This window comes from Glycine max, chromosome 8 (assembly GCF_000004515.6).
Source record: "Glycine max cultivar Williams 82 chromosome 8, Glycine_max_v4.0, whole genome shotgun sequence".
Classification (NCBI taxonomy): Eukaryota; Viridiplantae; Streptophyta; class Magnoliopsida; order Fabales; family Fabaceae; genus Glycine; species Glycine max.
Genome location: NC_038244.2, coordinates 13,769,688 through 13,787,629, shown reverse-complemented (window position 1 = coordinate 13,787,629; position 17,942 = coordinate 13,769,688). Strand labels below are relative to the sequence as shown.

Here is a 17,942-nt window from a genome sequence, read left to right as displayed (position 1 = left end):
GAATGCATTTCAGTGTAATGGTATCAACCGCTTCTGATTTCACAATTATAATTACGCAGCATAAGTAAACACGTCAATCTACAGCTTCACATAACATTGTGACAAAATGCTATCCTGTTTACACTTTCAACCAGCTTGACATAACTTAAGGACAAAAAAGTTACAACTAAACTTGTTGCAGACCATGTGACAGTGACTGCATTCCTCCATGACTCGTGCATGTTCATGACCAAGAGAGGCTTATAGTCTTCATTTTACATATGGTTGATACTAGTAAGCAACACCTCCATCAGTTGTAGAGCTGAGTCTACCATTCATTTTCATTGGATTAGCGTCTCATAATCCTAAGAGCTTCAAAAGTTGCATATACAGACAGCAGGTATAAAACTCTAAAGCCTAGCTACAGATAGATTCAGAGCCCCCTGAGAACTATATAGGGCTATCTTCACAACTTGATCCATTGTCGCCCATACGTTGGAAATCAGGGGGACTGATTCCTGCAGACACAAAAACATGAACATAATCTGTTAAACTTAATTGTTAAATTTATCATTAATTAACATAGACAATGAACTCCTCAGATGCTAGTGGACCTATAAACAAGTGCATCACAATACGTACTATTCTGCACAATTCAAGAATACACAGGCAATGTATATCATTATATCAAAGTTAGACTACCAAAACATTAGTTCTGGTTCTTCTATCAACCACCGATCATTATATAACTGGATTTCAGGTGCCCATTAGCAAACTTCTACTTCCTATTTTTTATCTTTCACATTACACGCCTACACTGCTGGAATTTTATGTTCTATGACTGAGATGTATGTAACTCACGGCAATTTGGTTACTCCAGGTTAAGAAAGGATACAGTATCTAGGGAAATTGGCATTGTTGCAAGTCTTAAGTTACTAGGTAAACACAAAAGGATGTGATGAGGCAAGGATCACAGATTCACAGCCTTCTGACGAAAGGGTATGACAAAGGATCAGCAACCTCCATGTTTCTTTCAATATGTAATTAAATGTGTTTAACATTCTTCATGTCACTAATCATAGCATTAAACACATTGATTGGCTAATGAACATATTTTGCCTAAACTATAATTATGTAAATTAATCATTTATGTTAAGCTTCAACTTCCCTTAACCTTTTCATCACCCTGAAAAAAATATATAAATTCTCGGCTTTAGATACACCACAACTATTTTATCATATGTACATGAAACTTGCAAAAGGAGAGTTACAGTTAAAGTTAGCCGAGTGTTGACTAGCCTGTCTGAGTTTTGATGGGCTTCTGTCCAACCAGGTTCATATGCTTCTAGAAAACCCAGCTTTGCCTTGTTAGGTAAGTCATGAGGATGGACAAATGGAACGCCAAGTGGCCACCCTATCTCCATTCGTATATTTGCACATGGGCTATCTACGCTGTGAATGTGACTTTCACATTCCTTAAGATTACAGAACCGCAGCTTGATGCCTTTCTTATCTGCAATATCCTGGACCCTTTCTTTCAAAACTCTCTGCGCCTCAAGCCTTAACCTCTTGGATGGTGGCAAAGGTTTGCTTTTGGGATTTTGCTTCCTTCTCCGCATCAAAGTCTTCATAGATCCTGTACCAGCATTTCATCGATCCAAGGACCTGCTGTTAAAAACTTTCCACTAAGGACTACTCTCAAAGCAGAATTGACACTGATTCAATCTCAATACAGTCATACTCATAAAACAATGAAAATTTTTCATGAAACACCAAATACAGAAAAGTAAGTTTAAACTTTAAACTTCAGACAATCAGGAAGTGATAAGGTACGGTTCTGCCAGAAAAATAATCTAAGTGCAAAATTTATGAATTCTTGACCTTTTCCTTATTCTTATTTAGGCAAATAAGCATTTTCCTAGAAACATCTGAATATGTTACCATCTGGTCATTCCTTTGAGCCTAGAACTATCAATAATAAATGAAAGAATCTAACTGCAAATTGATCAAACGATTATAACTTTTAAATTTAGCTTGCAGTTGAGTGTGACACTTTGGAACATTTTTTCATGAATAAAACACCTGAGATGTAAAAATGGCAATAAACTATAGAAGAGAATAAATGCAATGGAAGCATGCAGCTTAAAGAACACCACCAGTTATCAGTTCAAAATGTTTTTTACTCTACTGTCAACACTATGTAAGTCTCAAATGTTGACTAAAACAGACATCGAGCAGGATACAAAATTTTAATATACTTATTTTTGTTCACCCAGTATTTCATGGACAGTATCCTTTTATTCATCCCCTAATTTACGAATCAACAAAGGCATCATCCAAAATTAAACATGTTCCTAAATGAAGTTTTGAAGAATATAAACAAGTGCCCTATCATCCTATACTAGTATACAACAAATCCTATATTCCAAATATAATTAGAATGTTATATACCATCATGTGTTGGTTGGAAATTGAAGCACTGAAGACTAGGCCTGTTAAATAGATGATCTGTTGGATGAGATCTTTGCATAAAATCATCCACTGGGACAGGAAGCTGAAACTGAGCTTCAATCCCGTAACCTGCCACTCGCATTTCTGAACAATCCAAATTGGTCATCGATTTAGGCAAAAGTTTGAAGGCTAAAGAACATCGTCCATACATATTAGCCTCCATATTAATCTCAGTTTTGTGCAATGCAGGGTTTACATATCCTGCAGTTGCTTGATAAAGAGCAAGCCCAGGATAAACAATAGCTTCCTGAGGTCCCAGATCTCCGTCCACAAGAATCCACCGGCCTTGAAAGTCTCTTACATGTAAACCTGCCCTGTCAGACTTAACAAGTGATAGCAAGCTTTTATCAACTTGGTGGTCATGGTCAGGATACATAATCAATGGGCCATCCTCTTGAGTAGTTATATTATGATGCTGTGGCCCCTGGAACGACGGCCTTGCATGACAGCAAACAGACAAGACTGAAGATGAAATTTCCCTATTTCTCAGGGGAACATTATCCAGTATTTCTACAAAAGGAGAGCTTCGCAAATTCAAATGGTAGCTAATTGCATCCAGAATATCTCTGGCTGCTTTTCCGAATAAGGCAAATATGTCTGGCAAACCTGCCGGGGGGAACTCAATTGAATTATTAGGTTCTGAAGGAGTCAATCCTGGTCTATAGTCATAAGTTTCTTGCCACAAATGAGGATCTGCATAATAACCAGATGTTTTGCACCACTCACGAGACTCGCTAGTATGGATTATATCTGCAGGTGGATATGTTTCCCTTTGGTGGAAATAGAGGCGAGCAGATTCTAAACTAGATCTCAGAAGAGCCCCATCACTTGCTGGAAACTGGATGATGACCGCCGAAAACTGAGCCAGAGATTGTGACAAAATTGAAACTGATATTTTATAGGAATCAGATGGCAACCCGTCTGAAGGGACTAAATCAGTAAGCTTCACACGACCCAAAGATGGCAGGCCACTGCCTGCCATGAAACCCTTTAGTCTGCCAGCTACCTTAATCTAGACAGGTGCAACCAACAAACTGTCAGCACAGAAAAGAAAGAAAAAAGCAGCAAATCTGAGATAAAAAAAAAATATAAGCAATGCTTCATCTAGTAAGTTAAATCTGTATGTATGAGTGTAACATGAGCACTAAAAGCTTTGGAGCCAAACGAACGAAACCATCATCATATGGGTCCTCAAATTCTGACAAGACAGTGCAAACATAAAACATTAAATTGAGTTAAGTTGAGACAAAGAAAAATAGCAGGTTCAAAAATCAGGCTGGGACCTGAATTATCAATTCTTCTGCTGAACTATTGCACAGGAGACAACACTATGATCATACACACACTGCATATGGATAGGAACCTAACTGTGTCAGGAATAACCAAATAAAAATTTGAAGTTGTATAAATTTCAGTAAAATTGGAGATTAATCAAGCTCAAAATTTGAGGGGGAAAAAAGATATTGACAAACAACTAACATCCAAGCTTCAAGAAGGGCTTTTATATATATATATATATATAATTTTGTGGTAACCCAAATTTTACCTCGTTGTGTCTGCCTTCTTCATTCTGCAATTATTAAGAGCTATGCGACGAGTGTGCGCTCTTCAACTTGTTCTCTTTGGAAGCAGCGATCGCGAAGAGAGAGAGAGAGAGAGAGAGAGAGAGAGAGAGAGAGAGAGAGAGAGAGAGAGAGAATTTGGGAAAGAGTATTATTCGAACGATGCTTCAAAATTGAAAACCTAAACGAAAATTGAAAGCAAAACTGAACCCTAGAGAGAGAGAGAGAGAGATGATGGTACTGGGAGATGTAGAAATGGATCGGGTCGAGGTGCAGTTTCTAGTTGAGGCTTGTTTGGATGCATTTTACTAAAAGTAATTCTAAGAAGAAAAAAATTAGAAGAAGAAAAAAGAAAATAAGAAGACATGCAATTAATTAATGATTAACTAATTGAGCCATCATTTTAGCTTCTAGAAAAATTTATTTTATTTTATTTCTTATGTTTTTTTCCTAGAAGTACTTTTACAAAAAGGCTTATTCAAACAGACCTTTAGATTAATGGTGATATCAATTGAATTCAACTTTTTGGATCCATGGTTTTTGTTCATTTATTTATCTTAAATAAGTTCAACATCAAGTAAAATGACCAGTATATTTTTTTTATTACCATAATATTAATGTAAAATATTCATAAAATTTATTGATGACAAATTTTTAATAAGAAATTTAGTTTGTGACCTTTAGTAAGATTTTTTTTTTATTAATTTTATTTTTCATTTACAAGACTTTAATTCAGAACTTTACTTTTCAATTCCATGTCGATCTCCAAGTGTTGGTTGATCGTGATATTAATATTGTCTCAAACTCATGCTTTTGTTTTCTCTAGGAATTATGAGCGGTATTGATTTAGGTCACAAACTTTCATATGGTGGAGAAACACATCACTCCTTTAGGTATATGGCTATAGTTAAGAAAACGATGATCTGACAAAGATTAAAGGTAGGTCTTATCAAAGAAAACTTTACTAGAATTGTATATGAAGGAGGTAATCCCTTAAATTTATGGTGTTTATGACAAATTCAATCTTCTAAGGACTTTGTGCGCTTTGACAAGATGCTATAGCAGTTAAATTTATGGATTTTAACTACGGGCCCTTTGTCAAAGTTCGCACTTTGCATTGAAATTAATCTCAACTCTCCGGTTATAGGTAAAGTGTAGCTATTTACTGAAGAGTTATAATTGAAATGCAAAGGATCCGGCTCCATGAAAGGTAAAGTTATTACTTTATCATTATTGAATCTTAATTAGCCACGTATAATACTAATTCAAAAAAATTGACAACCAATTTCAGCTGCCCGAATAAAAAAAGCGAACATAAATACACACTAACAGTTGATTTTTCATTTGAAGATCATAGTTGATCATCTATTTAAAACTTTTTCAACGAGTAAAAATTAAATATAGAAGCCAATCAGATTATTAGCATTTTCGGAACTTGAAATTGCACTCGACATCTGTTGAATGGCCCCCCTTGTTTTTTGTCAAAATTTGCCTTCACAATATCAGACCTGGATTGATATTAAATCATAACCTAGTTTAAAAGGAATTTCATTGTATAATTGTGGCAAGATAAATCTAGCTTACCTCAGTTTTGCATTTCGTGCTAATTCTAAGAAACTAAATCAAACGGAACATTTACTACTTTATTCGCATAATCAAATTTCTAAAGAAACTATAAGTTAAATGGATTTCCACTGAATTTCTAGAAATACAATAAAGCGGAGCACCTATCATCTTTCAAATTTTCCATTTTTGAGCAAAGTAACAGCAAAAGTAGGATCCAAACGAAAACGGAACGCCTAGTTTCCAAACAACATTAAGTGCTAATAAGAAAAGAAAAAAGTGTTAATAGACAACAATGAAAAGCAACATATACCCCCAAGCACATCAAGCTAGAACTCAGCCGGCACAGAATCTTGGTAAATACATAAACGGAAAAAGACAACAGATTTACAAGAATTATCTATGGCTTGCGAGGTGGAGGTGGTGGTGGTGGTGGTGGTGAACTGCTGCTGCTGCTGTTGCTACTGCCTCTTCCTCTCAAAGGCCTACAATTAGGAAATATATTCACATTAGCAAATAACTGAAATGAACTATAAAGATACAATTTTATTGCAACAACCAAAAATAGGAGTTTGTCCTTGAGATATATGCACTTTGAATAATCATCTAATATCTAAAATCCTATTGCTGAAAAATATCAGACTGACCAAGAGAAATTGATAAGATTTACCAATCCTATTTACATCAAGCATATCAAGATAGCATCCATGTGCCATTTGTGAAGCACAGATGCAAGGTGGCAGATTTTAAGGCATAAACAACTTTTGACCCTTCAATGCAGTGGGCAGTGTTTCATTTATGATATTTTTTAAGTGTCTTTCTTTGAAGGAGCACAAATCTTTAACTTTGTACCAAGGGAGTTAACAGTGGAAATTCTTCATGAAATTATTTTAATATTACTTTAGACTATAAATGATTGGATTAATTTGTAAGTTGAAAAAGAAGAAAAACACGTCAGCAATATAAAAAGAACAAAGGACCAGTGCTCTTAAACAAATCAAAACTTGCCAGGAAAATCAAACAGTGAATGTTCCGAAAAAAGAGAAGGAATCAATAGAAATATTTAACAAGAAAACATTATATCAAATACTGTATGCATTACCTTCTTGGGCTCCGACTCTTTGATCTACGGGATACCTGTCAAAGTTACAAAGGACTAAGCCATAGAACATTCCAAATTTAAAGAACTTTGTCCATGTAAATGAGAAAGAAGACACATACCTTGCGTGGACTTGGGGAATCAGAGTAGGATGATGACCTTCCCCGTCTAACCGGTGGTCTACCTCTGTCAATAGAAAAAAGTTTAAGCAGTATTCAAATATTTTCAAATTGCATTCAAGCATTCAATAAAAAATAGCAAGTCCAGAAAACTTCTCATGTTCATATGCATACAGATGTTAGTTATAAGATGTTCAAGAATACCGAAAGTATTCTGTGAAATAACATTTCTTTGGTTCTCCCTAATCAGCATAATAGTTACTCTGAAATCTCTTCTACTGCTGCTATTATTTATCAGGTAATAAAGTCATTTTTTAACTCCTGCAAGGGTAAACCCTTCATTACTAGCATTAAACATCATGTCAAATTTCATTAATTCTGCACATATATGATCATTCGAAAGGATCAGGATAACTACACAATCCACCAGCTACAAGCATTATATTTTCACATTCTCACAAGTATCTCACGGTTTTTTTTTGCCTTCTATCTAAATATTCTGTTCCACAAAAACCAAAAAAATGGAAAAAAAATAAAATTAAGACATATAGGGAACCAAAAAATACAATGTAGCTTGTTTTAGCAAACTGACTACTGAAACATAAGCATGCTAGAAAATTACCTGCGAGGTGAGAATGACCTTGAGCGTGAGCGCGCAGACCTACGTATTGGAGAGCGAGTACGTCTACGACCAATTGGAGACCTTCTAGGAGGACTACGTGGTCGTCTAGGTGGTGATCTGGAGGGAAATATTCATTTTTTAAAAAGGCAATCAATTGAATGTACAATCTATTGCAAAATGCAAAGTGATAAACAAGGGAAATAATCAGTAAATAAAATTACCGGCGCCTGGGAGGAGGTGGAGGTGAACGTCTTCGACCTGGGCTTCCACGCATCCTTCTAGGTGACAGCCTACAGAGATTATATATAACTGAGTAGACTTGACTAAGGAAATTGTTAATGTGCGTGTGTGTGTGTGTGTTCAATTGAAAGCCAACCTTGCAGGGGATCTAAGGCGTCTAGGTGGAGATGGAGAACGACCTCTTCCAGGAGACACAGGCCGCCTCCTAGGAGGTGTGTCTCCTCCACGACGATAAGGAGAGTCTACTCGGCGACGGACAGGAGAATCTGCACGACGGCGTGGAGAATCTGGTCGTCTTGGAGATCCAGCTCTTCTAGGTACAGGAGATCTCCTCCGTGGTGAGGGAGGAGGTTTTCTACGAGGAGAAGCTGGTGTCATCGAACAAAAGTTGAGTAAGCATAAAAGCCACCAATATTATAAATACAAACAAAAAATTCCCACCACCACATATATACATTCTCTTTGCCGTTTTGGTCCATCCTTGTCAACATCTGCGCTAGCATTATCAGTCCTGGGGATCTCTCTCTTTGGAGCAACAGCAGAAGTCTTTGGGGGTGGTGAAACTTTCTGCCTTGGAGGTAGAGTAAATCTTGCCTTGATGACATTGCCATCTATTTGGGCCTGCATTACAAAAAGAATAGGCATCAATTTACAAATGTAGCCGCCAGCAAGTTTGATTATTGATATCAGTCCTATTCAGTCACAGAAACCTACACCATCCATGTACAATAATGCTTTTTCAGCCTCCCCTCTTGTCTTGAACTGCACATATCCATACCCTTTTGGAAGATTGACCTGGAAATGAGAAAAAAATGACAATGTCATATCACATTAAATTCCTTTATAACTATGATGCCAAAGTAAATGCAAACTTACAGTTCGATCCATTGCCAACTCCACACTTATAACCTCACCAAAGTTACCTGAAAAGTTAATGCATAAAGGTGGATTACTAAAATGCCAACAAAAGCACGTGTACTTTGAATTTATAAAGGGTACTGAGAGCTTTCTTTCATTACTGATATTAATTCCTTAAGGTCACTAAAATATCTCTTTCCTTAATTAGGCAATAAGACATCAAGCCAATATGTCTCAACAGTTAATATTATTAATATTAAAATTGCTAAGTTGAAGCCTCAATGATTGAAAGTCATAGTTTGATGACAGAAATAAATGAAAATGGAACAAAAAGAGAGGCTGCACCAGGCTTAATTCATGGATTCTACCTCCATGAGACATTGCTTACTCCACAATAGGACCAGACCAATTACATGTGCTGATGTGCATTGCCAAATAATAACTCTTACAACTATTTGGCAAATACGAGGATAATGGAGAGCCTATAATATATTATTGCATTCACAATGTAGGATAAAACTAGAAGGTAGAATTAATTAAGCATACTGAAAATTTCTTTCAAATGCCCTTCATTGACATTTCTGCTGAGCTTTTCTACATGAAGAACAAGTGATTCACGTACAGGAGAAGGTTTCCTGAGTTCAAAAACAGTAGATAAATACATAAGCAAGAGTACAAGTAACACAAAAGGGAAAAAAGTGTGTTAATAGATCACATCCAGAATTAAAAATAATATATATATATATATATATTTATAATTATTACAACAGTTTGAAGGATATGATATGGACAAAAGGAACATGAGACTGTCAATACCAGACACTACAGAACTGTGTCAACTTGCACACAGTGTTATCAATAGTGGAAGGCCAAAATTGTCATATAAACACACCATTGCAGCCAATGGCACCGCCATAGCAGGCCTCCCTTCACAAATTGCCTATGGCAGTTGGCAAAAAAATCTACCATGGTACCACCATTTAACAACATTGCTTGCACAATATACCATGTTAAACTTTAACAATAATCACAAGCAAACTTAAACAAGAATCACAACCACAATGGCATTCAAATAACATACATTGACATAAAAATTTCAAGTCTCTATGACAACATATCCAAGAACTATCACCAAAAAGTAATACCGACAGAGAATTTGAAATCACACTACCTTGGGGGAGGTGAAGCTCTCTTAGATTGAGGTGGAGGAGACCGACCTCGCCTAGCTGCATCAGCAGGACTACAGAACAAAAAAATGAAATAGTAGTATCATATCAATGTGGTCTTCAAAACCAAATGGACACAAAAACAAAGAAAAATAATAGACAAAAGATAAAAAACAAAGTACTTCCACATCTACCACAGTCAAGTTTCCAACCCACTTTACCAACCTAATTATATCACAGGGCACAACTCAAAAAACAAACAGCAGAAAGAAAATCAAAGAGACCATGGACAAGGTTTCAAATGTCCGCAACCACAATTTCAGTACAACGTCAAAGATATTGGAGTCACTGCAACAATTTTGACTGCAAGGTCAAACGATTTTTTAGAGTCACCATGACCATGTGGCTAACGCAAGTGCAACCACAAATGTCAGCAACTTATTGTGGCGAAACCACAACAGCAGCACAATTCAAAACTTTGACCATAAATCCTCTTCAGAAACAACACAAAATGAACAATCAATCTCGCACACCAAAGATTTCGGCAGGACTCAACAAGATTCAATTTCCACATATCTCTCAATCACACCACACTCGAAAACTTCAAGCGTGAAATCTAAAAATTAAAAAAGAAAAAAAAATAGAGTTCCTAATTCAACAGCATCAATCACCAGCTAAGAGAACATCTTATGCTTTCTTGAAGAACAGACACGAATCCCGGAACGTCGAGTGCGGTCCACGCTTTAACAGACACGAATAGAAAAACTTTCAGCGTGAAATCCAAAAATTAAAAACAAAAGAGTCCCCAAATCTCAATTTCAACATCTATCAGCAACCAAGAGAACAAAGCACGCTTTGAAATCAGATTGCAGTAAGTGGAGTGCTTTTTCGCGCTCCAATCGCAGAAATTAGAGGAACCTTCAGAACCTCTGCGTTCTCTAATCACACCGCACTCAAAAATCAATACCACAGGCGAAAACATTCATCAGCAAGGAATCCAGAAATTTTAAAAAAGAATTCTCAAACTTCAACAGCCAAGAGAACATCGAACGCTTTCAAATTGAAAAAAAAAAAAAACAGACACAGACACATTGCGCTCCGATCGAGGAAAAAAGCGTTACCTTCGGCGGCGCTGTGGGGGAGGGCTGCGGCTGCGAGAACTTCGGGAGGGAGACGAGGAGGAGGGAGAGGAGGATCTGGAGCGCGAGGGAGAGCGGGAACGAGAAACGGAGCGCGAGCGAGAGGAGGAGCGGGAGTCGGAGGGGGAAGAGGAGCGAGAGGAGGAGCCGGAAACGGAGCCGGAGTGAGAGCGACGACCTCGCCCGGGTTTCGCCATCGTTGTTGCAGAGAGAAACGAAACCCTCGATAAACCCTAGCTCGCGCCTCGAACCAGACTAAGGAGTGAATGTGATTGTGAAGGGAATCCAAAAGATAAAAACGGGAACAGTGTTTAGCAACGATGCGTACAGCGTATACGGTATACCGTATACAAAGTAATACGTCATACGATACGATTTTTTCATGAAAATTTGCCCCGACCCGGAATCCGGAGTATACCTTTGGAGCAGGTCAGATTTCGGGTCTTAATCGGATCGTGGCAATATTTCATGTCCGGCCTTTTTCCTTTTTTATTTTTATATATATATCATGATTAGTATTAGTATTTTAATAAGATTTTTTTTAGAAAGTGCTTTAATAAGAAAATGTTCATTTTTATATCATTCAAATAAAATAAAAAATAAATCATTGATTTGAGTGATAGTGAATTTGATCTTATTAAATAAGATCTCTAGTTCATGTCTTATGAATAAAAAAAATATGATTAAGAGAAAAAGAAAAAAGAATAAATTTTAAATAATCAATAGAGTAGAGGAAGTACACATAAAATAAAAGCATAGTAATAAAAGAAAATTATAGGCTAATTACGAGGCTGGTATGACAAATAATCTATTTTGGATGTAGCTGGAAGATCCATTTTCAAAAGAATAAAATAAAACTCAACAAAGTAGTAGATATTTTCTCCCTTGAAATGTGGTTAATTCAGCTTTTTTTATATAAAAAAAACAATTAATTCTTTTTACTAACTTCACAGAAGAATTTCAACTATAAAAATTTACCAAACACATACTAAGTCTATTAAATGTTTTTTCTTTTGGAAATATCCCCCTTCTTTATTAGAGAAAAGTAAAGAACATATTTTATACACTTTATTATTAAATGAAACTTATTAAAAGGCACAAAAATTCTAAGTTGCACCTCTTATTGAATGAGTCTCACTCATGCTTGTGGTTTCAAATAAAGTTTTACCAACAATAGTATATCAGAAGAAATGCGTCAAAAGGGGCAAAATTTAAATGTAGTTGTATAGGTGTTGTTAGTGTTGTTTTTCAATCAAAATTGGAAATTCACCTCAGTAATCCGCGTAACAAAGGACTCTATTAAATGCCAATGCAGGTTACCAAGGTGAATTTCTAATTCTGATTGGAAAATAGCACCAGCAGCACCTATGGAATTACATGTTAAGTTTTGTGCATTAAAAAATTGCTAGCACTACTCTTTTTATTTATGTGGAAGGTTTTGCAGACCTAGGATGGGGGAAGCAAAAGGACATGATAAAAATCCAACTCCCATCAGTTTCATCACAGCATATAAACCATGGTAATTGCCATGTGATGTGAGCAACAGTTAATTGGCAAAGTATGCCCATGTTAATTAAAAAGTGACATACTTCAGTTCAGAAATTCAAGTCTTTCAGGAACTAAATGGCCCTCCAAGGCACAAATTTACTTGAACTTCAACGCAATGTGAACTCCAATCACATCATTGCACATTGTCAGAGTTGCTAAGCATAAACACAGTACCACAGTGGTCATAAACAACACATTCTGGGGTCATTAGACTTATAAGTCACTTTTTCCAGCTTATGCAAATAATCCATTTCACTGAGGTTCCTCGGTACTAGTGGAGGCTTCAGAACGCCTTCTCTTTGCTTCATTGTCACCCAGCTGCAGTGAAACACACAAATCTTCATCACAGTTATTCCTCAATGAAGACAAGTTCTCTGTTGCAGTTCTGTCCTGTATGCTGTTTTTGTGCAACGGAGACCGCCCAATGAAGCTCGGGATAAACTGGTGTTCGATACTGGGACCAACATTGATTCCATCTTCTAATTTAAATTCAGTCTCCATAATTGATGGTTTCATGTCTTGGCTACTAGGTACAACTCCTAAGGGAATGGACTGAATTTGAAGACCAAGTGGCTCATATTTGTCTTCAGCTTTATCTTTTGGAAGTACACCATCAGGAGGTGAGGAATCGCCCACGGTAGAGCCAATTACTGTGGCTGACACAGCTCTTTGTTCTTGCACCGCCACTACAAGAAACAACAGCAGAAAACAACTTCAGATTTTAGTAATAATCCTAATCAATATGAAGACCAATCTTTCAGCCCTGTCCCCATACTATTCCTACATGAGTTGTGTCCATATTTTCACACTATCTTCAATGTAAATAAACAGTACTATAGTAAATTGGTAATATAGTAAATGATCTCAAGAAAATGATTTTGTGTAGTTGGTTTTAGACACGCAAATAAAGATAACCCTAATAAGATCACTAATATCCCTTCAAGCATCAACATAATTCCCAACCATCAATAGCACCAGATGTTTTTGTGGACTTCTTTTAAGCTTCATTTATGTAGAAGCAGCCTTTGGTATATCATAACTCATAAGTGAGAAAGGAACACCCTAATGTAAATTCTAATCCCTTATTTGAGAATGCTAAATTAAAAAGGGAAAAAAGAGAGAGTAGAGGAACCCAAGAATGATCTATTAGGAAACGAGTGACAAACCTTGAAGTCCTTCATCAGTTGTTATCAAATCAAGTTCAAGTAGATTGAGAAGACGCCCTAAATCCACCCCACTAGTCCAATTCTCAGGAGGTTGACCAACTTTTAACTTAAGGCGGCCTCTGTTAGCAGTTCCTCCCCATATTATCCCAATTGGTCGTGGTTTCTCACCAATGTCACCTTTTAACATGATGAGACTTCCACTGTCTCCTTCAAGGTCAAAAGTTTGTTGGTTCTCACCAACAACAAGAAGATCCGTTAGAAAGCATATACCTTTCTCATCATTGTACTCTAGGGCATAAGCCAAAACAACTCCAGTGGTCAAGCCAGAGCTTCTTCCAACCTTCACCACTTGTTTTCCAATAAGGCTACTAATTGGAGCCTGTAGATCAATTATTTTCACATCACCAATATCTCCAACACCCCTCACTGAAGTAGTAACAGTGGACATGTCAAAGTCATCAGCAAAAGGAATGAATGCACCATCAGCTCTCACAAAAGTCTCTGCACAAGAAACACATCATGACTCATGACGAGCGAGGACTAAGGAGCATGCGTGGGGAACAAAATGCAAGTAACCCAAGTAAATCAATTAGACTCCTAAATTTATGTTACCTGGGTTTATTCCAGCAAATATGCCATACCAAAGCTCATCCGTTATAAATGAAGTTGCTCTCTCTACTGCACCAAGATAAACCCCAGGCCCCAAAGTGGGTGGAAGAGGATGAAACATCTTTTGGTTCGGATAATCTAGGTCGACTGCTACATGACGATTTGTGAGAAAACCAACTTGCCGACTGCCAGTTTGGCTTTTCACGATGGCACCCAAAGTTCCATATGTCTCTTGGCTTGCCACCTAAACAAAGAAAGTAAGTGGTCAGAAGTCCAATATATTCACCAAATAGAGCACTACAGAAATTTTCTACTAGAAACGCTTATGAACTGCATTGATTTCTGAAAACACCAAGTGAACTGTTCTCTCATAACAAGATAGCTATTTTAAGATAATGATGGATGACTTAGAATGTTGACAACTTGACATTTAGCTGACTTAAGAACAGTAAAGGTAGATGATGTATATGAAGGAAAGTTTTGCAACAATCCAGATTTGTGGGGGCCTAGATAAGACTTTATATTTAACAATTTCATCACAAATTTTACTTATCAGGTGGATCATGGTCAAGTGAGAGTCCAGTAGTTTAATTTATCATACACATTGAATTTGCACACCATAATATTTTCCTGGCAAGAATGAGATATTGTTACTACTCTACCAGCTCAAAATCACAGGAGATTGAGGATCCTACTATTTCACACTTCAAATATCTCAAATCACTGCTTTCAAAGACCAACAAAACCACAAGGTCTGCATTTCTGGTTTTCCTAAATTTATAGCTACTTCAGGCCATAGGTCTGGCCATTGACATTCCAATAATGAGATTCTCAAATAAATGACATTCAGAAACAGATTTATGGTTAAATTCCATTTGAAATGGTTTTTTTTTGTGTGTGCGTGCGTGAATTCCACAAATGCAAATCAGGGAGGAAATCAAATATTTAAACCATTGTTTAGAAGCACAGAAATCCATCTACAGAAACTGGTAAAGAATTAAAACAAGGGAAGATAAATAAAAAGTTTAACCACATAAGAAGTTTTAGATTAGTACATAAAAAATTATGAAACTTGAAATGTAAGATCCTGAAATTTAAAGAAGTCAAGAATCAAAAGTAGTTATATCACCAAGAGTTTACAATAGAAGATCAAGCCCAGTAACATATCAAGATATCAGCATGAACTTCTTTGAGGTCAAAGTTAGTCTTTAGAAAACTTAAGATGCTTTATTGAATTTACAGCACAAACTGCAAAGTTAGACTCATGCAGAAAAGACTGACTAGAACAAACCTCCAAAGCAAATGAATATGATTTTTGATAAAAATTAAAGGACAGTAGTTACACTGGTTTTTAAGTGGAAAGCCTAAAAATGCTCCTATAATCATCGCATGTACAAAATAGTCATTGAATCAAAGATAATCTTTTGTAAACCGGATTGGTCCTTCCATACGAAACATTAACTAAGAAAGCACAGAAACACCTGAGATCCTGAACCAATGCATGGATCACCCCCACGCAAGTCATCTACAATCTCTGTGTACAGCTGCTCTTTTGGAACTGGCTCAGGTGCACCAAAATATGAGAATTCCACCACATCTACATCGCACCATACTCCACCAGGCCCCTGGTTCACAAATTGAACATTGATTACCAAAGCATCCTAGGTACTAGAGAACAACCTAAAACTGTTTGTGATGTATAAATATTTCAAACTTCAAAATTAAATCAAGCGGGTTCAATTTGGACATCTCTGAGAACCTCAAGAGCAGTAGGTAGACACTGGATTGGACTGAGCCATTGTTTGTGAACTTTCCTGGAAACAAACACTAGAATGGCAGGAATATCTGTTAATACACCTCGCCGAATTCGAAAACCAATAGCTGTTCCAAGGCTGTAACAACGTAGTATCTTGCTGTGAAATGCCCTGATTGTCATGAGTTCAAGTAATGTAGTTGCCTGATGACCCTTTGGCAGGCGACCAAGGGTTTCAGGTAGCACCCCCTTTTGTAGATTTAAAAAATAGTTTGCTCTCTCTTCGGCAGCATCATTCAAGCGGCTTGGCCATGAGAAGTAAGCGGCACTGCTCTCACAATGCTGTCCAGCTGAAGCAAAGGGTTGAAGCGTTGGTGGACTAAGTGAGGGCAGATTAGAATGACTACAACAGTTTCTTTCAAGATCCAGAGCAGATTCTTCTGAGGGAGTCGAACCAGAGCAATGGCCTCTCATGTTTAGCCTCGCGCGCTCCATCTTTTGATTAACCTGAAATAATGTTTAATTTAAAAAGAAGGGGACTCAGAATGCAAAAAAACTGGCAACATAGGAGACAGCAAATAGGACCTCTAGCTTAATTCAAACTTCAAAAGACAGTGAGAACAGGCATCAATTTAGGTCAAAAGAACTAAAAGTTAGCCATTAATTGACTAAATAAAATTCAGACCCGCATGGGATAGATTTAGCACATAAGCCTATAATATCTATATATAAATAAAAGTTATTTGAAATTAAGGAGAAAGCACAGAAGAAAACAACAAATCAAAATATCAAATTCTAAATTGCTTTTAGAACAAGTAATAGAAAGGAAAAGGAAGCAACAAGCAATGGTAAGGAAGATTAAAGGAAAAACCAGATTATATTAGTGTAGCTGTAGTAAGGTTACTCTACCACCTATGAACTAGTCCAATATGTAACACGGTGAGTAAGAAAATGATCCCACGGCATTACTCTATACTTAATATCTATGGTCAATATGTATGAAATTAATATTGCTTTAAATAAAACTGAACACCACACTACATAATCAGAAAAGCATACAAGATACAGTCACTACTCACGACCATGAATTGCACCAACAAAAGGAGTAATACACTTTTAGGTAGAGTAAAACCTCGACGTTCCCCACTCAATCCTTTACCAATCAACAAGTCAAAGAATGAAAACATTTAAAAACCTGACAGAGGCACGATAAAACAAATAATATTCCTCTAGCATGCGGAATCTGACATCCACAACCCTTCTAATTCTCAGATTCGAGCAAACGGAAAGTTTCAAATTTAGCAATACACCATGATGAACAAAAGCAATTAAATCAAGCTAAGCAACGTTTCAAGCATCCCAAACAGTGCAAAAAGGGCATGATTAAAGTCTAAGACATTTCATCCATAAAAAAAAAAAAGAAAACACAATTAGTATTCCTCCAACAGACAAAAAGGCATGCCCTTGTTGAATTCCCAACATGGTTTCATATCTTCAGTTCAACGATCAAACACCATAAAGCAAAGATTTTTCAGGTTTCCACAGAACCCCAGTTGCCCAAAACAACCAAAATAAAAATAAACAAGAGAGAGAGACAGACCAGTTTAAGAGCAGAGTGAAGAGTGGAAGAAGAGCCTCATTGAGACAGAGAGTTCAACCCAAATGAGAAAAAGTTGCAGAATTGAGACGGTGTTTGAAGTGGTGATTGCAGTTCAATCCCATGAAGCTGCATAGGAATGGGGGTAGTAAAAGTAAAGTAAGCTCAGTGTGTATACTATAGTTGTTGGTGTTCGTGTTGGTGTGTGCGCGTGTGGTTTTTATTTTATATAATAATAATGATGATGTTGGAATGGAAATTATTTCGACTTTCTTTCTATCATGAACAGTCTTTTTTTTAAGGTAAATAATCAAATTCTTCTCTAAAATACGAGGGGTTGATCTTTTTTTAACAAATACGATAGGTGAATAAATTAATTATTAAAAGATAAAAAATTAAAATTTAATTTTT

At 36.6% G+C, this 17,942-nt stretch overlaps 3 protein-coding genes across 7 annotated transcripts; all 3 read right to left on the bottom strand.

Annotated features, from left to right (window-relative positions):
- Positions 1–65: 65 nt before the first annotated feature.
- LOC100807442 (uncharacterized) lies at positions 66–4,369 on the bottom strand. 5 transcript variants are annotated; one of them, XM_041018240.1, is made up of 5 exons: positions 4,037–4,357; positions 3,774–3,853; positions 2,431–3,502; positions 1,279–1,615; positions 66–497 (listed from the first exon to the last, which is right to left on the bottom strand). In XM_041018240.1, the coding sequence occupies exons 3-5, from the start codon at positions 3,470–3,472 to the stop codon at positions 482–484; spliced, it is 1,395 nt and encodes a 464-aa protein (XP_040874174.1). In that variant the 5' UTR covers positions 3,473–3,502; positions 3,774–3,853; positions 4,037–4,357; the 3' UTR covers positions 66–481. The 5 variants fall into 5 exon arrangements, with proteins under 5 accessions (XP_040874174.1, XP_006585426.1, XP_040874173.1 ...); XM_006585363.4 differs by having other exon boundaries at positions 1,251–1,615; positions 3,774–3,835; positions 4,037–4,343; XM_041018239.1 differs by having other exon boundaries at positions 3,774–3,835; positions 4,037–4,343.
- Positions 4,370–5,787: 1,418 nt separating this feature from the next.
- On the bottom strand, positions 5,788–11,169 carry LOC100804778 (serine/arginine-rich splicing factor SR45). Its single transcript, XM_003531451.5, has 12 exons — positions 10,841–11,169; positions 9,725–9,793; positions 9,100–9,188; positions 8,572–8,618; positions 8,410–8,490; positions 8,151–8,316; positions 7,832–8,063; positions 7,677–7,745; positions 7,456–7,572; positions 6,837–6,900; positions 6,718–6,752; positions 5,788–6,100 (listed from the first exon to the last, which is right to left on the bottom strand). Exons 1-12 carry the CDS (start codon positions 11,053–11,055, stop codon positions 6,016–6,018), a joined length of 1,269 nt encoding a protein of 422 aa, XP_003531499.1. The 5' UTR covers positions 11,056–11,169; the 3' UTR covers positions 5,788–6,015.
- A 1,083-nt stretch (positions 11,170–12,252) lies between these two features.
- On the bottom strand, positions 12,253–17,736 carry LOC100806376 (protein NARROW LEAF 1). Its single transcript, XM_003531454.4, has 6 exons — positions 17,535–17,736; positions 15,941–16,441; positions 15,663–15,806; positions 14,185–14,425; positions 13,573–14,073; positions 12,253–13,092 (listed from the first exon to the last, which is right to left on the bottom strand). Exons 2-6 carry the CDS (start codon positions 16,427–16,429, stop codon positions 12,659–12,661), a joined length of 1,809 nt encoding a protein of 602 aa, XP_003531502.1. The 5' UTR covers positions 16,430–16,441; positions 17,535–17,736; the 3' UTR covers positions 12,253–12,658.
- Between the last annotated feature and the right edge of the window lie 206 nt (positions 17,737–17,942).